Genomic DNA, 25586 nt, shown 5'->3' with positions numbered 1-25586 from the left:
TGTAGACGGTCTGAAGGGAGGCCAGAGTCCATGAAGAGGGTCTGAAGGGGGTCAGAGTCCATGTAGAGCACACATGTCAAACTCAAGGCCCGAGGGCCAGATCCGGCCCTCTATAACATTTCATCCGGCCCTCAAGGTAGCGTTTAGATTTCATTAGGTCCGGCCCTCTAGTCTGGGACAGATCAAGTCTGATTCTTATTTTGCTTAAAAAAACTGATCCTAATTAGGTTACGTAATTATGTTTGCTCTAAATTCTGTATAATCTGTAACTGAGAAAAGGTCATTGATATTTCTATATGAATGATTTGACATAATACATCTAAAACCAGGGTTAATTTATGTAATTTTTAATAAATATGGATCGTAATTAGGACCAAATATTTAATTTTGGCCCCCTTGCATCACTGGGTTTGACACCCCTGATGTAGAGAGTCTGAAGGGGGTCAGAGTCCATGTAGATGGTCTGAAGGGGGTCGGAGTCTGTGTAAAGAGTCTGAAGGGGGTCGGAGTCCATGTAGAGGGTCTGAAGGGGGTCGGAGTCTGTGTAAAGGGTCTGAAGGGTTTTGGGGGTGTGAGGGTTTGTGAATGAGAGCCTGTGTGTGCATGCCTCAGTGTGTGTGGGGGTCTGTGTGTGTCGGCCCCCTCAGCGGCACATGTTGTAGGCAGATAGCAGCAGCAGCCGCTTGGCTCGGCGCCGCCTTTGTGTGCCTCGGCGCCGTCGCTCCGAGTTAGTCACACAGAAGGAGACAGAACCTGGGTCTCGGACCGCCTCCGAGGGCCACAAAGGACCCGGGCTGCTCTGGGTCTGATCCCGGTCTTAAATCAGGCCCTGAACCTAGGCCGACCCGAGGGCCGACCCAGGGTCAAAGTCCAGAAATAAGCTTTTTATTTTACATTTTGATCAAAGTTACAGATTTTAAGGTGAAAACAATCAAGGGAACAAAAGAATAAACCATCTCAGTCGAATGTTTAAACTGAAGAAAGAAACTGAATGTTTTTATTCTTTCACTTCTTTCAAAGATTAAAAACTGCTAAAAAATGTTCAAAGCAAAACATTTTTATTTGAATTTAAAAAGTTTAGTTTTAACATGAAATCATTTAAACATTAAAGAAATCAGACTTTTAATACAATTAGAAAAATATTAATGGTTTATAATTAAATATTTTTATCTTTAATATTTACTTCATTTTTTTTATTTGAACAGACTCTTTTCAGCTGCTCTGCTTCTGATTGGCTGATTTCCTGTCCAATCAAGACAGATCCATGAACTCTAACGAAGCCACTAACGAGTGTCAGAGCTGCGATCTCATTGGCTGTTGGCCTGAATCACACCTGTCGATGTGTGTGTTTCCAGGTTTGATAATATTATTGTTGTCATTATTATCAATATTGATTTTCTTATTAACTGATTTGTTCTTTTAGACAGATTGTTTTCATAATTTAAATAATAAAAATAAAAATATTTTTTAAATTATGAAAACATTTTAAATTATATAAAATACAAACATACAATCAAAGTAGAAAACATTTGAAATAATTTCTGACTAAATAATGAAGGTGTTTGGTTTATTCAAATAAAACCTAAAAGGATTAAATGTTTGGAATAATTAAATATTAAATCTTCTAATGTTTTATTTTATTTATTACAAAAATCTAATTAAAAATCTGCATTTTAGAATCTGCAATCAATAAAGAAAATTTTAAAATAAATAAAAAACAAAAAAATTAGTGTAATATAAATTTAATATTTAGAAATAAAAATATTTAAACACCAAACTGTTTTCATCAATCAAAGACCAAGTCAGTAAATCTGAGTCCAGCTGAAACACACACACAGCCACACACCAATAACACACATACACCAGTAACACACACACAACACACACACCAATAACACATGCACATACCAATAACACACACCAATAACACACACACACACCATTAACACACACACACACCAATAACACACACACACCAATAACACACGCACACACACACCAATAACACATGCACATACCAATAACACACACACACACCAATAACACGTACACATACCAATAACACACACACACCAATAACACACACACACCATTAACACATACCCATACAGTACACATACACATTCCAATAACACACACCAGTAACACACACACACACCAATAACACACTCACACCAATAACACGTACACATTCCAATAACACACACCAGTAATACACACACACACAGCAATAACACACACACACACACTATTAACACATACACATAGCAGTAACACACACACACCAATAACACATACACATACCAATAACACACACACCATTAACACATTCACATACCAGTAACACACACACATATACCAATAACACATACACATACCAGTAACACACACACACCAATAACACATACACATACCAATAACACACACACACCAATAACACACTCATACCAATAACACACACACACAGCAATAACACACACACATATACCAATAACACACACACACACAGCAATAACACACACACATATACCAATAACACATACACATACCAGTAAAACATACACATACCAATAACACACACACACCAATAACACACACACACAGCAATAACACACACACATATACCAATAACACACACACACTAATNCTCACAAAGTGTCCCCTCTCCTACACATACAAACACATACTTCAACCACCTGCCTCCTCTTTTTTTGTCATCAAAGAGCGTGCATTGTAGCCCACACACACGCGCGCGCGCACCAACAACCCACAGAGTAAAATCAAACCAACCAATCGGCAGCAGCTCATTCAGATCTGATGTTCTGCTTTACTGGTTTGCAGACTGGTTTTCTGGCAGAGATTGGTGGTTGTGTGTGTGTGTGTATCTGCGTGTGTGTGTGTTTTGTTTTGGGGAGGTGGGGGGGCAGCATATGCCCGGCGCTGCTGACAGCTTGTACCCATCATCTTGCCTGCAGGCTTCCTTCCTTCCTCTCGGAGCTGCAGAAAATTTTTTTGGGGGCGCCCAGTCGGGTCGGTTCTGGTGGAACCTGGTGTGTGTGCGTGGGCCGTATGTGTGTGTGTAGGTTCATATGTAAGAACGAAGAAGAGATAAAGACGAATGAGGAGGCTGACCTCTGACCTCTCGCTGCTTTCCCTTCAGCGCTCAGCAGATATTTTTGTTTTCTTGTATAATAAAAGATTTTCAGAAAGATTCAGAATCAGAGCTCTCACACACACACACACACACAGGGCTATGGGAGGCAGGGGGATCTCAGGGGGAGGCCAGGGGTGAGGAAAGATGGAGGAGGAGTTTTTAATATTCCAATGTGATGAACCGCTGACTCAACTCCTCCTTCATTCTTCGTTCCAACTCATTTATCTCAACCTCCGTGTTGCGTTCACTGTCGGCACCTCTGTTTGATTCAAGGTACGGGCCGTGCTGCGTTCACTGTCAGCACCTCCGTTTGATTCAAGGTACGGGCCGTGCTGTGTTCACTGTCAGAACTGCTCATTACTGGGACTGAAGGTCCCTTCGGATCTCAGACCGTCCTTAGAACCGCTCCGCTGTGGGTCTTCTGAGAGCACCTGTTACTTTGTTCATTAGTTGTCTAATTTTTCTGATTTATCAGAACACAAGGTGGATCCACCATGGTGTAAACTGACACGTGAAGCATCAGAACCAGTAAACTGGTAGAACTCTTGAAGTACCAGGTCAGTTAGAACCAAATGATTGTTTGATTTTGTGTTCAGATAGAAGCAGCTTAAGGTCCAGGTTTCTTCTGAAGCAGTAGAACATCTTCACTTTTGGAGTCTGTAGAGTCTTGAGATGGTCCTGATGATGCTGCTCTAAATATTTATTATGGCATGGCAAATGTTCCAAAAACAAACAGACTCATCAGTGAAAGTCGGTCAGGGGGTGGGGGTTCTGTGGAAGTTCTGTGGGGGGTTCTGGCCTCTCTCCATGTTCTGCCAGACCATCTGTTCCTTCTTCCTTTTCATCCTGTTTCATCATACTTTTCTTCGGTTTTTGCACAAACAGCCGGCGGAACCAGAACTACGAGGTTCTGTTGGGAATGAGACAGGATTCAGCACACGGTTTGGACCTGGTTGGTAAATCTGCTAATCAGAACTGCTGCTGTTGGTTCTGAAGGTTCTGTGGTCTGATTCTGTTGGGGCCTTGAGTCACTCTGTGTTCCTGGTGTCCAGAGGAGATTCAGTTCTGTAAAAATAACTGTGACAGAACGTGCAAACCCGTTTAGAGCAGAACCGAGTCACAGCAGCGTGTTTGTTGGACCGAACCGCAGCAGGAGGACTAAATTTCTCCCCTCAGTCGTCCAATCAGAAACTCTTTCTCTTCCTCATGTTTCTGAATTTATTCTGTAATTTTTCTGTCGGTTCTGTTATCAATTATTCAGATTCTGGCGTTTGTCCCGGTTAGCTCCTAATATTTTTAGATTTTTTTGGCATTTTGCCGTGGAACGTGCAGCAGGAGCAGCGGAGACAGATGGTAACACGGCTGCGAATCAAACATGGCCTCTTCGTCTTTTTCTCCGCCTGTCTTTGTGTCTTCGTCACTTGTCTCCATTGGTCTTTTTATTCTGAGGACAGAACTTTAGCTGTTCGGTCCATTAGTAGGCCGGGCTCAGCTCTAATGGATCAGCTGTAAAAAAAAAAAAAAAAACTTAGACGGAAAGAGTTTCTGTTTTTGTTCTCCGTCTCCTTGCTGCTCCTCTGACCTTCTTCTCCTTCCTCATCTTGATGTTTTTCCTCCTCCTCCTCCCGGGCCTCTGTGGTGCTGGGAGCCCGGTGGAGGCTTGGTTTTGGGCCCGGTGCCGTTGGCTCGTGTCCAACCTGGCAGCAGCTCAGTGGGAGCAGGTGGAGCCCCCATCCCCCCCATCACACACACACTTTGTGTTCCCACCGTATTTTTTAGCCCAAACTGCCGCCGACATCAGCTCGTCTCCATGGTAACGTCCATGATGAGTTTTTGGGTTTCTGCTCACGTCTGATTGGTCGGCTGGTTGTGTGATAACCAGAACTCCAACGCTCGGAGCAACAACCCACGAAATGAACCTTCTTGTCGTTTAAGCAGTTTATTTTCTGTATATTCCTGAAACAGAGATGAAGACGTTTTATTTAAGGTGATGAAGGTCGGCTTCCATCTCTCTGTTCATTTTCTGGATCAGCTCTTTGGAACGAAAAATAAAGAAATAATTCAAAATAATTTTCACTAAAACCAGATGTTAAAATAAACGGATTGTGACATGAATGAAACTTCCTGAGTGGGTTGGTTCTGTCAGTGGCTCCTGAAGGAACATCACAGCAACTTCAGTTTAGCTCTGGTAAAACAGACATTTTGTTTGTTTTATCCACAGTTTGACGCCTTTGATGTCCTGAAGTACTAATAAAATATTTGTTATATTCTGGTGGAAACCCTTCAGAGATCCACTTTCAGTTCTGTTCCATTCCACCCTGCTCTTCCTCAGATCAGTCCAACCATACAGACCTAAACCTGGACCCAGACCTCCTCACTAGCCCCTGAACATATTACAGCCTGAGAACTCAGAGTAACTCACCAACCTGACAGAAAACCATCAGACTGACATATGTTTTGTTTTGTTTGGATCTGTTTTGTAATATTCTGGTCTGGAGTTCTGTGGAGAACCGCTCCAGGTTGGTAAAATACCTCAGATGTGATAATCTGTCAAATGTAGGAACATTTATTTTTTATATCTGTTTTGTTTAATAAGAGAAATGTGTGAAATCGAAACAGAAAGCTGAGGCTCTGTCTCCTTTTTATCAGGCTGTTTGACTTGATCTCTTGTTGAAAACTGTCATAGTTAATGAATGAATGAATGAATGAATGAGATTTCAGTTGTAGAATGATTCTTTTTTTACCCCCTTTCTAAAGAAAAAAAGAAGCATAAATTGAGGCTAGTCTCCAGAGTGTCTGCTGCTGCAGTTACAGCCTGCAGACTCTAGATGGCGCCTTAGACTGATTTTCTGCTCCAAACGGTTTAAACTTCCTCTGAGTCTGACTGCTTCCTGTCTGAAGCTCAGAGGTTCTTCATCTCACTGCAGAAACAGCTGATCTCCAGGACCCACTGATGATGCTGTTCTTGTGCAGAAACTGTCCCGAATTAGAACTGCTCTGAGGAACCTTTCAGGTCGAAGTGATGAAGCAGCAGGTTCCCCACCTGTCAGCAGGTGTTCCAGCTGATAATCAGACAGCAGCAGCTTCATGTTCAGAGTCACCATTTCATCTCTGACCGGTGTCTCGTGTTTGTTGGATCAGCTGGACGTCTCCTTGTTATTTAAAGCAATAATATTTGTCAAAATACTAGATTTTTTTCTGTTTTTGAGTTGGATGTTTTATATCTGTTTATCATCTATAATAAAAAATAACCACTGAATACACGTCATTCACTACCAGAAGTCTCCAGCTTAGTTTGTAATCAGTGAGGGAAATCAGCTGTCAGGTTTTGTTGGCAACAATCAGAGTCATTTGTTTACATCTGATCATTGACGACCTTTCAGACGGTCTCAGATATGGAGTCAGTAAAATAATCCCCGGGTGTGAACAGAGTCAGAGGGAGAACGATGGAGTCAGAGACTCCAGGTGGGAGGAGAAAAAGAAACGGCACCTCGAAGCTGTGAGGACGAGTCGACAGAAGTTGAGTCATTCTGGGAGGAAATCGAGTGACGGAGAGCTGAGCCGAGATGTTCTGAACTTGGTAACAAGGAATGTGAACTTGAGGAATATTTCATGTTCCAGTTTTACAAAAACCCTGAGTTTGACTCACAGTAAGTTTCAAACAATCAGTTAATGACGGAGAAACATCCAAACTCAGATCAAAAACACTGAAAACTGGTGTTTCTGATCAGCTTTAATCATAGTCTCCTGGAGTGGAACCGGAACAGGCTGGAGGTCTCTCCTGAGACCGAGTGATCTCTGATCACCGACCAGATTTAAAACTCAGTTTGATTTCTGTTCCTGAGTTAGTCCTCACAGACGAGTCCTAACGAGGAGACACCGACGAGTTCTAACAAGGAGACACAGACAAGTCCTAAAGAGGAGACACAGATGAGTCCTAACGAGGAGACACCGACGAGTCCTAACGAGGAGACGCACACGAGTCCTAACGAGGAGACATAGACAAGTCCTGACAACGATCCTCAGACTCGTGGCTCAGAGGCAGCCTGCGATTATGAGGTGACTCACAGCCCTGAAGTGACTCGTGGCTCAGGTGGAAACAGGTGGAAATAGTTGTGGACAGGTTGGAAGTGGTGTGGACAGGTTGGAAGTGGCATGGACATGTGTGGACAGGTTGGAAGTTGTGTGGACAAGAGCTGCAGCTTTTTGCCTTAAAGGACAGGCTGAGGATGACTCTCGGCTACTACTACACCAACCTTTGGCTGTGTTTGGTTAGCTGTTTTGGCCATCTTGCATCTGGTTGCTTTACCCAGTGATCACTTTTAATAAAAGTTTGGATAAAATGTGTCCCCTGGATCCGGAGATATTTTGCTAACAGACAGTACCAGCTGACCGATACTGACGTTGGTTCTGTGGAGTTCTGGAAAAGTTCAGCCTCCTGCCTGGTTCTGGAGCCGGGTTTCCACAGGGTCCAGAACCCGACCGGGTTCCTCTCAGAGTGGCGGGAGGAGCTCTGCTGCGCACGCGCACGTGCGCACACACGCGCGCGCAGCAGCCTCACCGGTTGGAGTTGTGAAACTGAGCGGAGGGTCGATCAGCAGAGAGAGGGACCAGTTCTGGTTCGGTTCGGAGGAGGTTCTCCTTTCTGTGTCCGGGACGGGACAGGACCGCCCCCCTCCTGTTGGACTCTCTCACGGGAAGCAGCTGTCGGTTGGTTCCGGCAGCACCGGGAGCCCGTCCCGCTGCTCTTTGGACCGGGACTCCGCTGACACCTCCTTGGACCGCTGTTTGGACCGGTTCGGTGTTCCCGGGACTCCGCTGACACCGCCCTCCGTCCCTCCGCCCGGAGCACCGAGGAGCCGCACCGCCTCTGGCCGGCCACAGCGCACCGCGGGGCGGACACGCATGCTGCCGGGAGCCGCTCCCCGCCGCTGTTCTCCGCCGCTTTGAAATGCAGTTCGGGACCGTTTCGGAACTTTGGACCACCCGTCGGAATCGGCCAGCAGCGGCAGCGGAAACGGAGCGGACCGTGCTCTGAGCTGTTCTGCTCTCTAACGGGACTTTTTGGAGATGGTGCCGGAGTCTGGGCTCAAAGTTCTGCTCTGCCCGGCGGAGGGCCCCCACAGGTCCGGACGGTCCATGTAAGCTGCGGGGGGTCAAAGTTCGGTTCTGTTTGGAAATGTGAAGGAAGAAGGGCTCCGTCACCCCCCACCCTCTCACACACGCGCATACACCGTCAACCTGTGCACACGCACGCGCGCGCACACACAAAGCCATCAGATCCGGACCGGTTCGGACAGAGAGGGATGTATTCTCCGTTATGTCTCACTCAGGTGAGTCCAGCTGACCTTTTCCCTTTGACCTCTGACCCCTGAGGGGCCTGGGCTCCTCAGAGCTGTGCAGCACCTGCTGGTTCGGTTCTGATGCTGCAGGAAGTCTCTCTGGGGGTTCTGTTTGTTTCATAAACTTGTTTTGGGTCCGACTGGGCTGCCGAAACCGGCCAGAACCGTGAACTGGACCGTTCAGCTGCAGCTAACAGAAAGTTTCTGATCAGTTTTTAGTTCTGTGAGGGTCTGGAGGGGTCTGACAGCAGCCAGGCGTAAAGGCTGTTCTTGACTTTTGGATCAGTACTTTGACCCATCTTGCTGTCTGACAGAAACCTGAGTCCTGGACTGGGTATCTGAGGTGACCCAGCAGGCGGTTCTGGCCCAGTTCCTAAAGTTAAAGCAGGTTGTGTTCTGGGTCAGAGGTCAAAATCCAATTCAGGAGTGAAGCCAGAATTTAAACAGAACCAGAGGTTCTGATCCATTTAATTTGGATCTCAGAGCAGAACCACAGGAAGCATAAAGAATAAATTTTTTCAACCTCAGAGATTGAAAGGATCCAGTTCAGTTCAGAACCTTTAATCTGATTATCGGGTCCTTAAACGGATAATCGGCACCGCAGCCGTCCTGAGAGGACCTGACAGGACCTGACAGGACCAAGACTTTATTTGTCTTTATTCAAATTTATTTGTCTCTTTTTAGAAAATTCAATCTTTTCCTTTTTTCAATAAAATGTTTGTTTTAGTAAAAAATATGAATTTGTTCCAAATTTAAAATTAATTTGGAGGATTGGTGTTGTTTAAAGAGAGAAAATCAGACTTTATTTGGGTTTTTTTAATCAAATTTTAAAAATTTAATTTTAATAAATTTCTTTGTAGAAATTTTTTCGAGGCGATGTTTGCAGTTCCTGTTCCGCCACCAGGGGGCGCTTTATTTAAAAGTTGTAAATATTTCAGATTTTAACGCCGGTGCTGCTGCGAATGGACACTTTTAAATAAAAACTTCATCAGATGAACAAAATAATATGAATGCATGAATTCATCCGGACATTTCTGCAGCTGCCGTTTAGTTTTTATAGATTTTGATAAATATTTTTTATTAGCAGCTGAAATCTTTGGGTCACAAGATGTTCTCCAGAACCACAGACAGAACCCCGTCTGTTGGTTCTGATCAAGAAGAAAATTCAAACTTGTAGAATTTAAAACAAAATTCAGATTTTCTGAGAATCGTTTTTTATTTTTATTTTATCCTTTCAGAAGCAAATTATTTAAATTACACCCGTTCAGGACCGTTTGAGTTCTGCCGGATTTTAACCCTGAACAGAAACATGTTTCCTGTGGTTCTGGTCCACTTGACTGTTGTTCCTGTCTGAGCAGTTTGTCGGCACCTCAGTCGGGCCTCACCGGGCCTCTCTGGTTCTGGAGACACGCTGGCTTAATTCCCTCAGAGAGGGAGGGGGTCAGGGGTGAGGATTACTGACCCCCCCCCGCTGCTTTGGAAAGATAGAAAGAACCGGGTCAGACACAGAAAGAACCGGGTCAGAACCTGCTTCCCTCTGCGAATGGTTTCCTTTTTCCTTTTCAAGGTAAAATTTAATTAAATCCTTTTGGCTTCGAGCAGCGTCAAGACTCACAGGAAGGGTTTTCAGCACAGGCAGAGGTTCTGCGGAGGTTCTGCGGAGGTTCTGCGGAAGTTCTGCAGAGGTTCTGCAGAGCAGGGAGCGGGTCTACTCTCCAACAAATCCAGAACTGAGGAACCTGAGCTGGACTTCAGGCTGCATGAAGCTGAAACACTAGAGCAGAAAAATTAAAATCATTCCAGTTTTTATTTTCAAATCTTTTCGGCTTCGGTTTAATTCTGAAACATAAAAAATATTCAGTTTACTTTTAAATTTTCCTGTGTCGTTGTGACATTTCTCCAGTTTTAAAAAGAATCTGAAGATATTTAATTGTTCTTCATATTTTAAATTATTCATTTAATTTGTTTATTGTTCCTTAATTTTTCACATCATCACATTATTTTAGATTTCCCAATTTGAGACGATTTATCACCTCCAGGGTTTATTTCAAATAAAACCCAAATGTTCAGGACAGGATTTTATTGCTTTCCCTGGTTTTTATTTGGATGGTAAATTAAAAAGCGGATTATTGAATCGGAGGCCGTGATGGGAGAGAATTTTCCTGAGACTCAGAGGATTTTCTCCCCCGCCGGCAGGAATAGAACCGGAGCCGGGCTGACTTGTTAAGTGGGATTTTGTTTGCGGCAGACGGAGTGTGAAAAGGCGGCGGTGCAGCCGGACTCGGAGTGGGTCAGGAAGCTGAACGTTGGAATGTGGAGCTGCAGATCCACTGAGGAATGTTTGGAGACGAGCGGATCCTCGCTCTGAGTCCTGCAGACCGCCTCAGGACTCCCAAACACACCGAGCTCAGAACAGAAACAAAACCCGTCCTGCAGAGACGTCTGCGAGCTGCCGCGGGCCATCTCAGACACAAACCCGAGGTTCTGGACCGGATCCAAGAAGAAACAATGTGCTGCATTCAGAGCCGAGGACGGGGGAGGGAGGGGAGGGAGGGGAGCTCGGCAGCTGGCGCTCTGATGCTCGGCTCGGCCCGTAGATGCAGTTTCTGCCGCGCGGCTCCGAGCCCGGCTCTCGGCTCACACAGAACCTCCTGCTTTGGGTTCTGGAGCAGAACCCAGAAATCCTGCTCAGGTTGGGTTACGGCAGCTCCCACCGAGGGCTGGAAAATTCAGAGAGTCTTTAAAGTTGGAAACTTTCCATGGGAATTAAGAGGAAATAATCAGAATCAACCTGGAATTTATATCACTTAAAGTCGGCCTTGAGAAGAATTTTAATCAGTTTTAGCCTCTGAAAGAGTCCGGTTTAATTTCTGTACCCTGAAATAAGAGGTACCCCTGCCTGAAGATGATGAACTGTCACCTGGACACGTAGGGACAGATGAGACATGATGGGACAGATGGGACACGATGGGACACGTAGGGACAGATGAGACATGATGGGACACGTAGAGACAGATGGGATACAATGGGACACGTAGGGACAGATGGGACACGTAGGGAAAGATGGAACGGATGGGAAATAGTTCAGAATTGTATTAAAAACATTTTAGACTTTTCAATAATTTTTTTTTTTTGTAATTTACAGGGGGTTTTTTTGTTTTGTTTTTTGTGAACAATAAGAAAAAAATCATCAAATGATGAAAACATTCTCCATGAACTTAATTCAGTTTATTTATAAAATGTTAATTCCTAAAAGTCTCAGTCAGCAAAGAAAAGGACATCAAGAGAGAAACGTAGAAATGTTCAAAATCTATAGATTTTTAACAGTTAGTGGGACGCAACAATGTCATCTGTGATGTCGTCAGTGATGTCACCACACGTAAATTAGGCCATTAAATTTTTGTCAAATTAATTATTTCCTGATGACATTGTCTGCCTCTGATACGATTTGTTTAAATGTCCACAAATTTCCACTGATTCCCTTAGATTTCCATGATTCCCATGAAAAGGTTCTGGAGATTTTCCAGGCCTTCTTAACCTGGTTATCCTGACCCAAACCCTGGTTAACCTGGTTTACCTGACCCAAACCCTAACCCTGGGTAACCTGGTTAACCTGACCCTAACCCTGGTTAACCTGACCCTAACCCTGAGGAGCTCTGGGTTTAAGCTGAAGGACCGTTTCTCTGAACAGAAATCAGCTGGACATCGGCTGTTCTGCCTGAATTAATCCTCAGCACAGATTTGAAGTAAAGTGAATTTCTGAGCTTTTTGTTTCTGACCGGCAGCAGCAGGAGGTCAGGGGTCAATGTTCAGGCAACATTTGGGTCAGAGTTCAGCACAAAAATCATTTCATTAAATTGAACACGTTTGTGTTGTTTAGATCTTTTAAAGGTGCATGATTACCAAATATAATTTAACTGTTTTAATAAAATGTCCTAACAGTTGCTGATAAAAGTATTTTTATTATATTTTAAGAAGGAACATTTCTCAGAATTACACAGCATTTAGAACAGCTGGAAAAAAACAGAAAATCAGCAGTTTTAAAAATTTTTTTTAAAGAAACTGTCCAGTAAAAATCGGCCGATCCAGAACAAGTTTTAGTATTTTATTCCTCAACTTTATTTTCTAAAAATCTTATTTAAAATTAAAAAATCAGGTAATTTTAATTAAAAAAAAAAAAAAATCATTTTTGTGTTTTTGTTAAATCTTTAGAATTTGCAGTGAAAATGAGCCAGCGGAGGATCAACGTGCAGTACCACTGACAGCCAATAGGCTGCCATTAAAAAGGTTCCTAATCTCATTGGATCAGATGATCAGCAGCTTCCTGAAAACAAATCTAACAATCATTTAATCTTGAAAACATTTCTGTCCAATCAGCGTTCAGGATTCATTCAGCAGCTCCGCCCACAAAATGTCCTCATTGGACAGAAATCTGCTTAATCTTAATAGTTGCTATTCTTCAAATTTACTCTTTATTAAAGGGTAGGTGGATGGAAGGGCTTAAATATTAAAGGAGAAGATTTTGTTTCTGTCAGAAACAGAGAAATCTCCCCGGAGACATCAATGGGGTTTAGTCATTAATGAGGGGTAAAACCCGTTTCTGTTTGGAGCTCTAAACCTGGTCCTACTTGGAGCCGTAAACCCGGTCCGTTTGAAGCTCTAAACCCGGTCCTTTTGAAGCTCTAAACCCGGTCCTTTTGAAGCTCTAAACCCGGTCCTTTTGAAGCTCTAAACCCGGTCCGTTTGAAGCTCTAAACTCGGTCCGTTTGAAGCTCTAAACCCGGTCCGTTTGAAGCTCTAAACTCAGTCCGTTTGAAGCTCTAAACTCGGTCCGTTTGAAGCTCTAAACCCGGTCCGTTTGGAGGTCATCTGACAGGGATGAGATCAAGCTGGATGGTGGTTCTCCTGTTTTAGTACAACTGGTCCTTTAAGAGTGTCCAGCAGAGCTGGACTAAGCTCCTGACCGATCAGAACCTAACCGTCTGTCTCTGTGTCTCTGCTCCTCAGGATGAGTTCCATCCTTTCATCGAAGCCCTGCTGCCTCACGTCCGGGCCTTTGCCTACACCTGGTTCAACCTGCAGGCCCGGAAGAGGAAGTACTTCAAGAAGCACGAGAAGCGCATGTCCAAGGAGGAGGAGCGCGCCGTGAAGGACGAGCTGCTCGGCGAGAAGCCCGAGGTCAAACAGAAGTGGGCGTCCCGCCTCCTGGCCAAACTACGGAAGGACATACGGCCCGAATTCAGGGAGGACTTTGTTCTGACGGTGACGGGGAAGAAGGCGCCGTGCTGCGTTCTGTCCAACCCGGACCAGAAGGGCAAGATGAGGCGGATCGACTGCTTGCGGCAGGCGGACAAAGTGTGGAGGTTGGACCTGGTCATGGTGATTTTATTCAAAGGGATTCCTCTGGAGAGCACCGACGGCGAGCGGCTCGTCAAGTCTCCGCAGTGCTCCAACCCGAGTCTCTGCGTGCAGCCGCACCACATCGGAGTCTCCGTCAAGGAGCTGGATCTGTACCTGGCCTACTTCGTCCACACAGGTGAGTCCAGGTCGGGTTTGGCCTGGTTCTGGTTCTGCTGTGTCTGAGTGAAGAACAGTCCCTTCCTGCTGTGAGAGGGAACTGATGATGTGAGTGTTTGTGTTCCTGCAACAGAACTTGTGTTTGTTCTGGTGTCAGTGGGTCTTCAGCAGCATCACTCATTGGTTCTGTTGGACTCCAGGAGAACCTGGACTCTGCTGCTCTGACAGAACCGGGTCTAGTTCTGGACAGGTTGACGTATTGGATCTGGTTGTTTTTTTTGTTTTCATCAACGTTTGGAAGGAGATGGTTCTCCTTATTTAATTTCCCTTTGGGATTAATAAAGTATTTTTGAATTTGAATTGAATTGAATTGTTCTGCTAGTACTTTTAATGGTGTTTTGAGTTACCATGGCAACGGTCTTCTAAAAATACCACCCAGTAAAATGTCTTATAAATGTTGGAGAACCCTTGAAATCCTAAATCTTTGTTCTCTTTGAAGCTCCTCGACTTGGAACATCCAGCAGCGTACGGCTCATTGATCTGTTTTACCATTTTAATCAAATGACACCAAGTTTAGTTTTAATGTTCCATCAGAACATCTTTAAAGGGATGGTTCAGTCAACTCTGAAGTGGTGTTCTGTCTGACAGTTATCAGTAGTTAGAAGCTTATCAGCCGTGGCATCCACAGAGCATCCAAGCGAGGATAACGAGGGCCTGATTTTGATCATTTCTCAGGTTTATAAAACAACTCTTTCTCAGAAACAACGTCGCTTCTTTAACTAAGATTAAACCTCTACACTTTAACACAACGCCGTTTGTTCCTGAACAACATCCATGTAACCATGTGTGCTCCATCTCACCTCTTTCTCCATCTGCTCTGTGACTGACGTCCGTCTCATGAACTGCTAACTAATGAGAATTATCAGACAGAACTTCCCTTTAAAAATAACCAGACTGTCCCTTTAAAACTGGTTGGGCAGCATCAGAAAGTGAACCTGTGTGTTAAATGCTGTTTATCTGAAGATGACTTCAGTCTCTCATATCCAGTTGGAATAATTTAATCACCCGAAGGGTTTTATTGTGAAAGTGCAGATCTGGCTTCCTGTCCCGTCAAGCTGCTGAGTGTCTCCAGTGAGTCGTGGACCTCAGACAGACACAGATCCAGGTCCAACAGAACTCAATCTGTGGATCAGTGACAGTGTTTAACAGCTGGAATACATCTAGTTCTGAGTTTCTGGGTGAAGGCCCACAGAACATCCAGGTTCCTGCAGCTTCAGGTTAATTTGAAACCAGAACCTGATTCTGTTCGTCTGATTAGATTAGAAACACTGTTTACTCCAGGCTTTTATTTTGTTGAACCACAAACAGCTCCTCTTCCTCTGCAGGGTTGAAGGTCATGGGATGTAAAACCTCTTCTGGCAGGAGAAACACCTGCTGAGCTCTACCTGTTTTATCTGAGGGGAGGGGGCAGCAGCACCTCAGTGTCGTGACCTTTGACCTCTCAGCACGTGTTGAATGCTTGTGTTACAAACAGGAATCAGGGGAGGAGGTGAGGGGGCGACCTTTGACCCCTGCACTCGTTCCTGATGACTTGATGCTTTGCAGCGCGCACATGTGTGTGTGTGTGTGCAATTCTGTAACTTTGATTCGCCATCAAACTGATCAGTTTGTCTGAATAAAGGTTTTTAGTTTGAACAAAATGAGTTACATGATCACACACACACACACTCACACAGCAGCATCAACATGTTTTGAGAAGCTTTTAAACATTTTTCTGAACTAAAGTTCAGAAAAATCGCAGCAGATTCTGGTTGAAGTTCTGGGTTCTGATCAGATGTTGGTGCATGGCAGCGTCAGCTTCAGGTCAGAGTCAAGCTGTGAGGAAGAGGAGTGTGGTCACTGATGAAGATGCTGTTGTGACACGTTTGATGCTTCCAGAACCAACGGACACCCCACGGGTCAGAAACCTGACCATTCTGCTGCTCTCCACGTGGAGGAAAACCACTGTCTGCTGCGGTTCCTGAAGTACTCCCTGTGACCACAGAAACTCGGCACTGATCGCCGGCCCGGATCGACCCGGGTCAGAATCACATAAACACCAGGGGAGTCTTCAGGAGGAGAGAAACAAATGTAGGCAGATGTTCAGGTGTTCATCTGACGTCATCAAAATAAAGTCAGCAATACGCTCCTTTTCAGGCTTTTATTCTGAAAAGTTCAAATAAAAGTATGAAGAGGAGCTTCCTCTGTCCGTCGTCTCACCGTCTGTTGGCAGAAAGGTTTAAACTGTCGGACGCAGGATCAGGCTGCAGAGATGCATCATGGGAAATGTAGGAGACTCACTCTGAAGGTCAGTCTCTGCGTGAAGGAATGTGTGGCCCCTCAGACCTGAGGACATTGTTGGGGCCCCACAGACCTGAGGACATTGTGTGGCCCCTCAGACCTGAGGACATTGTCTGGGCCCCTCAGACTGAAATGTTGTGACTTCCTGCAGCTGAAGTCCGTCAAAGACGTTTCAGGAGCTGAAAAACCTGGGTCTGTGAGGGAAAGTGTTGCATCATGGGACATGTAGTTTGACGTGGGGACATTTCCTGTTCATCCTTGGGTTTCTCGTAAAGATTCTCAAAAAACTTCAAACGTTGTTTTTTAGTCAGATTAACTTTATATGAAAATAAAAAAGTCTCTTTAACATCAGCTGTTTAAAACATCCAATTTGGGTCAAATATTTTCAGCCCCACCCCCCACCCCACACACACACACTATGCTAAGCAGCTACATGAACCTGAACAGCTGTGAGCATCTGCAGGGAAACGCTCCACAGATGGTGGAAACTCCTGAGCTCCGTCTGGCTGCGGGAACAGACAGGAAGGAGGAGAACTACCAGAACCGGGTCGACTAAAACTCCTCAAAGCTGTGGAACTGAAAACCTTCATCTGACAGAAACTTTGATCCGTTTTTTTAATCAAAACTGACGTAAAAAAAAAAACTGCAAAAGATTTCACTGCCGTCTGACAAAAACCTAAAAACTTTAAAGATGTTTTTGTCCATCACTAACAGGAAACAATCCACCAAAGACCCAGTGGACCTTCAGCTGTCAGCTGATGGATCTGGATCCTGTCAGGGGCTCTGTTTGACCTTTGATCTTTGTTTGGCCTGTACGTTTGGTGTAATGATCCTTTAAATTTTAACAGAGAACAAACTATAACATGACGTCCTGGTGATTCAAGGACTCTGATGTGGGGGAACCTGCTCCTGCTGTGTGTGTGTGTGTTTGTGTGTGTGGGGGGGTGGTCTGTCCTGCTGAGCTGCAGCTGATTGGTTGTGTCACGCTTCATGTTGTTTTCTGATGCTGTCACATTCAGCCATGTCCTCTCAGTAACTGATACCACAGCTGTGTGTGTGTGTGTGTGTGTGCGCGCGCGCTCCCTGTGTCGTTAGCTCGTTAGCGTCACCGTGTGAGCTCCGTCTCCTCAGTGGGTTTTATTCACTCACTGGAAACAGAAAACTGTTTTAGAATGGAGACAAAAGCTCCTGTTGATGAACGTGTCAGAGACCGAGGGGCTCAGTCACCGAGCTAATTGGTAAAACCTCCTCCCCTCTCCCCCAGCAGACCTCCCCCTCGCGTCTCCACAACTCCTCGAGGAAGAGGTGCAGAGGTCTGTTTGGTTCTTTGTGGGACAGTTCTGCTGCCGGTCCATGGAGTTTTGATTTCAGTTTCCCACAAATATTAATGTTAAAAAACTTTCATGCATGCAGCTAACTGTGAGACATGTCCTCTGTGTAACAGTTTGACTCCTGACGTTCTACTGACATGTCTGCCATGTGGTGAAACCCCTCAGAGATCCGGTCCGATAATGAGCGAATGAAGGGAACGTGTCCCGACGCTGCCAGGCCGAGGCGCACTTCCTCCCAGCCACCACAGCCACGGAGAGCCGCCTGTGTCTCCTCCGTGCTCAGTAACTCTGATGTCTCCTTCCACAAGTTCTTCACTAACGTTCACAGGTTTCTAAGTTTTGCTGGAACAGTTGTAAAGACGGCTGGATTTTCTAACCTCCTGCATCTGCTTCTCAGAGGAGCAGCAGAAACAAAATGGCTCCATTGCTCAAACCTTGTATCAGCCAGGGGTGGAAGCTACCAGGAGAACAAAACGATGTGATTTTCTTCACACAGCCGCAGCCTTAACACACCCAGGCTGGTAAAACCCCACAAACAGAAGTCCTGAAGTTGATGTTCTCAGGAACTTTTTTTTATTTCCTCCTCCAAACAGGTCATGTTTCGTTGTGATTGTTGGTTTGTCCGTCTGTTAGCTAGACTACTTTAAAACTAATGAACAGATTTTGATGTAATTTTCAGGAAATGTTGGGCTGGTCACACAAAACAAGTGATTAATATTTGCTTGTCCAGATTTGATAATTTTTTAATGAAGCTATAGCCTTGGTGCAGGTTCGTGCTCTCTGAGTTCTTCTAGTTTAAATCAGGGTTTTACCTGTGGTAACCTGCTGGATCAGGTGTGATGTCTCTAACGGAACCATGGAACCAGCAGAATATTTCAGGGGGATGTCGAGCTGAAAGCTGTAGCTGCCATTGTGCCTTTGAGCAGGGCAGCTCCCTCCTGTCTCCTCTGGGACAAATAAAAAGGCCACCGATGATAAGAGATCATCCTGCTGATAGACGGGGTTTCCAAAGGATGACAGCAGGGGTCGACCGCCCCCCCCCCCCCCCCAGCTCTGCGGCTTCCTGCTAATTAAATTCCTCTGCTGTCCATTAGACGGATAGAGTGAGCAGACCGCTGACTCAGCACAGGTAGGGCAGCTTCTCTCCTCGCCGTAATGGCTCCGCAGCCCGAGCAATTCATTTGGCCGGCCTGGTTTTATACGTCTCTGGGTCACCGCACGCTTTCAAGGGTGCAGAGAGACTGATGGAGGGGGGGTCATAAGCTAATACCGTCAAAACGTTTTAATTTTAAAACGAACGGCCTGCAAGACCGTGTCCTCTAAAATGTACCGCCAGGGTCTTTGTGCAGACCGCCTCTGCACACGCTCAGTTCCGCCTCGGGACAGAACCACGACACGTCCTGCATGGTTCTGATTGACTGAGACTCAGCAGAACCATTAGAAACCTAAATTATTCAAGATGTTCAACCTGTGGCTTTTACTGGAAATCCTGCTTTCTTCTGAGCTTCATCCAGATTTTACGAACATTGTCCTTCACGCTGTGATGTCATCAGAAGACGTCCTTCTCGTGGTGACATCATTAGAAATCGTCTTTCACGCTGTGACATCATCAGAGTGCTCTTTAGCCCCGCCACCATTGTGTACTACATCCGGCCTTCAGCAAAGCCTGCATCCAAGCGGACTTCGGCAAAGTGTTTACCCACAATTCATTGCTGCATGTGACGTTTTGATTTTATTTTTTTTTTATTATCTTTATTGACAGTGAAAGAGTTTTGAATGAGAAGGCAGAAATATGGCAGTAGTGACAGAGCAAGCTGCGTCTGTCACGAAAAAAGCAGTTTTTAAATGTAAAGTATTGAAATAATTCTTGTTTCACTCTGCTGTACAGGTGTGAAAACTATCAAACTTTGCTTCGTATTCAACAAGTCATAACAAAACACATTTGAACAGCCAAATATCTCCTGCAATGACTTTGGAAAGCAAAAATACCTATACTGTACTTTTAAAATTACACTGGCACCTTCTTAAAATGCCAAATCAGCGACCGGCCCCACCCTGTTGGATGTCACAGTTACGGCCCAGAGGCACAAGTCGATGATGTAACCTGTACTGTCCCAATTCTCCAATCTCTGCATGCTTGTAACCTGCGCACACGAACCCTTCTGTGCACTTCGACTGAGAACACACTTCATAGAGGGGTGTAGGGTGTAGTGTGAGTATTGGGTCCGGGCCAAAATTGTCCTTCACGCTGTGACATCATCAGAAATCGTCCACGAGGTGACGTCATCAGAAATCGTGTTTCATGCAGTGACATCCTCAGAAATCCTCAGAAATGGTGAGATTAGAGGAGATGAAGTCCAGGTTTGAAGCAGGCCTTAGACAAAGCCTGCTGGCGAAGCTGTCAGAGTTCCCTCTCAGACTCTACAGGTCTCAGTAGTCCAGATCCCGGGGGCGTATGGCTTTACTTTGAAATGCTGTGACTTCCTGTGTGCGGACGACTCAGCTGCTGTTTGCTGAGCTCTGTGTTACGCTGCCTGCAGCTTCTGGGCCATAAGTGTCCCGCTCTGAGTGTGTTTGACTTTAATCTGAATAAGGAGGATCCATAAATCCGGTCCAGGCTGCAGGATTAGGTCTGAGCTCGTTAGCTTCAGGCTCATATCACACAAACGCCTCTGAACGCAGGATTTATTGGATTTGTCTGGAATAAAACTGGATTTTAGAGGATTTGAATGTGCAGCTCTGTGTCTGTGTTTCAGTGTGTTTTCGGGTCGGTCCCGGCTGTAACCGTACACCTCGCTCCCCCCGGGGGGGAGGGAGGGAGGGAGGGGGAGTCAGTGTGTATGCAGAATGCAACAGGGGGAACCGTGGAGGATGTAACGGATCAGAAAGAACAAATTTATATGAAGGGGCAGGGCTTACACTGCCTGTCCTGCACCTGTGGTTCGCTCAGGTTTCTGGTCATTAGTGCCCCCCTGCCTCCCCCTTTGACTCCAAACAAACAAGAAATTAAAAACAACAACAACACCTGTCTCCTTGTCCTCATTAGCATGTCAATCAGCTCTTTTTGTCTCTGAGGGAACCCCCCATTAGACTGAAGGAAGGATGTGAGAAACGGGGGTGTGGTGTGTCCCCCCCCCCGGAGGAGTGATGAAGGAGGGATGTGAGGAAGACGAGGATGAATGAATGCAGCTGCCTCTTCATTCCCACACTTCAGACTTCATTCACTTTTTGTTTAATTAACATCTCATCTGCATAACCTGTTGGTGTCCCAGCATGTCCCCCACCTCATCCCCCTGTCCCTCCTTGTCCCTTACCTTGTCCCCACTTCGTCCCTCCATCCCTCCTTGTCCCCCTGCGTTGAAACAATGGCCTCCAGACTGAGAAGTGTTTAATACAGAGATAAAAGCTGTCCAACTACTCGTTTTCCTCCTCCATTATAACCCCTCTCAGTGATGGAGGAGGCGGAGCCTAAAGACGCTCCATACACAGTTGGCGTGAACAGCAACTTGACCTTTGACCTCAGTTCTTCCTGCTAAAGTGTTTCCCTGCAGCGTGGACTCAGGAGAGGCTACAGCTAAGACTGTCTGTCTGTGTGTGTGTTACTGGTGTTGTGTGTGTGTGTGTGTAACTGTCTGTGGGGGTGTGTGTCAGCTTTCTGCTGATCAATGAGGCGACCTAACAGACGTGTAATGTGAATTCATGTATTCAGATATCAGAAGAGTCACTGCATTGATCTGTGTACACACACACACACAGACACACACACGCAGACACACACACACGCAGACACACAGACACCCACAGTTACTCTTGAATCTGTTGGTGAATGCCTGAACTCTGTTTGACTTTCTGCTTGTTTAGACTTTAATCAGAAGATTTTATCAACAATAAATAAATTAATTCCTTCCAATAAAATATCAATGAATAAATAAATCACATAAACACAAACATCTGAAAGGTTCTAAAGCAACAAACAGTCAATGAAAAAAAATTCTCAGAAATTCAAACAAACTGAAATGAAGAAACTGATTGTTGGATCAGAACCGACTGGTAGAACATCTGGGCGAGTTCAAACTAACATTTATTTACCAAACATTTTGGTGTTTCTACTGAACATAATTTAATCATTCATAAACTGAACCTGTTGGTTCTGAATATCAGAGGTGTGGTTCTTGTCTTCATGACACTCCGAACATCTGGACTCAGATCTGGACTGAACCTCAGGACCGCAGGGAGTTCAGTCCAGATCGGTCTGATCCTGATGCAGTTACAGAATGAACTGGTCCTTGTGGTTCTGGTGTTGGTCCGCGCCCCCCCAAACGACCCTGACACTCCTCCCTGACCTCTGACCTCTGCAGCTCGTTAGTGATCGCTCTGTGTTGATGTAAATGCTCCAACCTGATTAATCTTCAACATCGTCGTTCCACCTGCCGTCACAGATCGCCTGGCTGGAAGTAAGTTAACGGGCTCGTTAGGCTCATGGTGTGTGTGTGTGTGTGTGTGTGTGAGAGAGGAAGACAGGTGGAAGGGATCCTGCCTGCAGTGATGGATCAGAATGAAAATCCATTTTTAGAGGATAACTGTGTTTACGAGATGAGTTTCTTTAGAAACTGCTCTCAGATTATTCCGACCTGATCCGGTAAAATGTTCCTGACTGCCTGCAGTGGGACTGAGGAAGATGAGGAGGAAGACGAGTCGATCTTCCTCTCTAATAACAGCCAATCATGTCGCAGCGTGTTGCTCCACCTCTCCACACGATATTTAATCCATCATCTTTGTTTTCAGCGCTCACACTGCAAGCTGTTGCTGGCAGGACCTGAAGGACTCGAGGTCCATCTGGAGAGCGACGCCACTGTTCTACGAGTGTGTGTGTGTGTTGGACTGGCAGCAGCACAGCGTGTGATGCGTTTCCTCGCTCTGACCTCAGCAGGCGCTCTCACTGTGTCCAGGAAATAAATCGACTGTCAAAAAGCTTCACAACGAACTTTAGGATCGATCGAGTTTTTACACCAAGCAGTTTTCAAATTCTTCTGCTCAGATAAAAAGTTCTGCTCAGATAAAAAGTTGTGTTAAAAAAAATTCTTCTGCTCAGATTAAAAGTTCTGTTAAGATAAAATGTTCTGCTCAGGTAAAACGTTCCGTACAGGTTGAAACAGAACCTTAATCAGCTTAGTTTAACTGAGCCTCAGACTCAGATAAAATGTTAAAATATATATGATATAAAATAATTTGAATCATCAGATTGTTGTTTCAGTAAACCTCTGAAAAGTGTGAGAAGACTGACTCAGGCGTGACGAGCAGCTCTGAGCTGATTACTTTCAGTTTGAGTCGATATGGGTTAATGACGAGGATGGAAATGGATTTTGTGTCCAAGCTCTGATCCGTTGGTGTCTCTGCATCACGCTTCAGTTTCCTGACTGACACCTGGTTTGAACCGTTCGTTCAGGGCTTCAAACAGTTCTTCCAGGGGTTTGAACAGTTCTTTTTGGATCTTGAATAGTTCGTGACAAAACGAAGGCCCGCCCTGCAGAGACCCACTCCGCTGTGTAGGGTTCCGGTTCCTGCTGAGTCGCTTCGTGTTCACAGAGACTGACTTCATGCTGGTTGATATTCTGGAGGCAGCCGTAGATTCAGTTTACAGCATCTGAATCAGCTTGCGGACGCACACACAGACACGCACAAACTGTAACGCTGAACTCAGGTATGTTGTTGCCCTTCACGGTGCAGCATTGCAGAGAGGTGTGTGTGTGAGGATGTATTTTTGTGTGTGAGTGTATTTTCTGTGTGTGTGCAGTGAAGCCTCATAAATAATTCCTCTCCATATTGCTTTTAAACGATAGCATCCCGGGCCGGCCCGTCGCAGAGCACCCTGTCTATAAACGATGCCGTCAGGCCTGAAACTCACCTCCCATTATTAAGGAGCTGCTGCGGCGGCGCCGTCACAAATGGGTCGGACAGGATTCTCCTGGATGAGCAGCTGCTGAGCCCGGTTCTCCCAGAGTTCACAGCGAGGCAGCTGCTGAGACGTGACAGGCCTGCTGAGCCGCTGCAGAATTTAGAACTGACACCGAGGTGACCTGAATGTCTGCTCAGTAACTGCTGACCCGTCTGGGTCCAGTTTCAGTCCAGTCAGGGTGGATCCAGTCGCAGTTTAGTTATTGGAGCTGAGCCTCTTTGAGGTACCGCTCCGTTTGGAGTCTGTGACTAATGGCGGTTCTGATCCAGTGAGATCTGTTTGTTGTCTCATGAAGGTCTCAAGGAACTGCTGAAGGCAGGAGCGGAGGACTTAAAGATCCACTGAAGACCTAGATCTGATGAACTTCCTCTTGCTCCGTCATGAATAAACTACAGATTCTGATCAGTTCACCTGGTCTCTGAAGAACCTGAACCCTGGATCCGGTCTCTGAAGAACCTGAACCCTGGATCCGGTCTCTGTAGAACCTGAACCCTGGATCCGGTCTCTGAAGAACCTGAACCCTGGATCCGGTCTCTGAAGAATCTGAACCCTGGATCCGGTCTCTGAAGAACCTGAACCCTGGTTAGCAGTAGAATAACCGAGTGAAAATTTAAAGAACCTCTTGAACAGAACCTAAAGCTTCACCTTCACCTGATTTTGTTCTGCTGAGTGCTTGTTTGTGTGGAGGACGTTCAGAACTTCATCACTGGTTCTGTCAGCAAAAACCAGTTCCAGCAGGTCGTCTCTGACCCGAAGAGTTGGACCATTCAGGAACCTGGAGAAAAACTGGACAAACCGTTGGATTAATATTAAAAAAACATGTGTAACCTTCCGTGAATTCCTATGCAGTGCCAGCCTGGTTCTCCTGCAGAGCTGATGCATGAAGCAGCAGAACCCGGAGGCCCGGTTGCTGGTGGAAAAGCGCACCCCCCCGTGCAGGAGGAAATGCTTTGGGGGGAGATGTGAAGCACTGAGGACTCGGCTCTCAGACACTTTTGTTGAGTAAAAAGAAGAGAGTCAGGTCCTGCTGTAAACCGGTCTTTGTTCTGTCTGTCCGGGTTCTCCGTCTCTCTTTAACGGATCTTACTTTTTTCCAGCTGCTTGTTTAAGTGTCTCCTGAGTAAATACCCCCCCACCCCCCTCGCCCTCTCGCAGCGGTCCCTCCCCTCGATGCGGTGCTTTGCCGTGTGATAAAAGCTCGTAGAAGGTGGTCGGGAATTTGATTTCTCCATAAAGTCCCGGTTCAAAGCCCGGTCTCCGTGGGGATTAAACGCCCCGCAGCGGTTAGCGGCGTCCGGATGAAACGCCGCACCGCTCTGACCCCCCCACACCCCCACCAGGATTAAGTGGACTCCTCCTGTTTCCTTTGTGACTTCGTTTCCCAGCAGCACAATCAGGCCCCGAGTCAGTAGGCCCCCGGGTCAGAACCCCCCCCTCCACTTTCTCTTTCAGAGGTATTTTCCTGTCGTGCTCTCCCTCCCCCCTCTAATTACTCTGAGTAGCAGTTTGCCTCCTTCTTGTCTTGAGCCGTGGTAATGATGGAGGTGAGACGGGTCCTGATGGGACCCAAAGAAATTGGATTTCAGAACCGGTTTCAAGTTCTACTCTCTGAACGTTTGTCGGTTTTTTGGTGCTGAAAGGACCGAAGCAAAGAATGAGAACCACCAAGTGTTTGAGTCAGTGTTCAGACTTCAGGATGAGACGTTCATCTTTAAACCAGCACGTGGCTCTCATGTTGGTTTGGAGCTGAAGGAACATCTCTGCAGTTCTAATAGAACCGGTTCCTTCTCTCCTTCAGTTCCTTCTTCATTTGTTGTTTTTCTCATCTGAACTTCAGATCAGAGCAGGTTTGATCAGCAGCTATGTCCCCATCCCTCCCTGCTGCCTGTCGCTGCGATCTGACTGAACTCCAGCAGGCTGTCTGAGTCCTGAACCCCCCCCCCCCC

General features: G+C 45.8%; 1 protein-coding gene across 1 annotated transcript in view; it reads left to right on the top strand.

Moving 5' to 3' along the window:
• Window positions 1-7676: 7676 nt before the first annotated feature.
• nfia (nuclear factor I/A) overlaps window positions 7677-25586 on the top strand; it is a gene marked incomplete in the record, with an annotated part of 47934 nt that continues 30024 nt past the window's right edge. Inside the window, 2 exon segments of the mRNA XM_025009638.2 lie at window positions 7677-8487; window positions 13504-14032. Of these exon segments, the coding sequence (XP_024865406.1) occupies window positions 8461-8487; window positions 13504-14032 (556 nt within the window).

This window comes from Kryptolebias marmoratus, linkage group LG18 (genome assembly GCF_001649575.2).
Source record: "Kryptolebias marmoratus isolate JLee-2015 linkage group LG18, ASM164957v2, whole genome shotgun sequence".
NCBI classification, from domain to species: Eukaryota; Metazoa; Chordata; class Actinopteri; order Cyprinodontiformes; family Rivulidae; genus Kryptolebias; species Kryptolebias marmoratus.
This window is presented reverse-complemented; position numbering and strand designations above follow the sequence as displayed.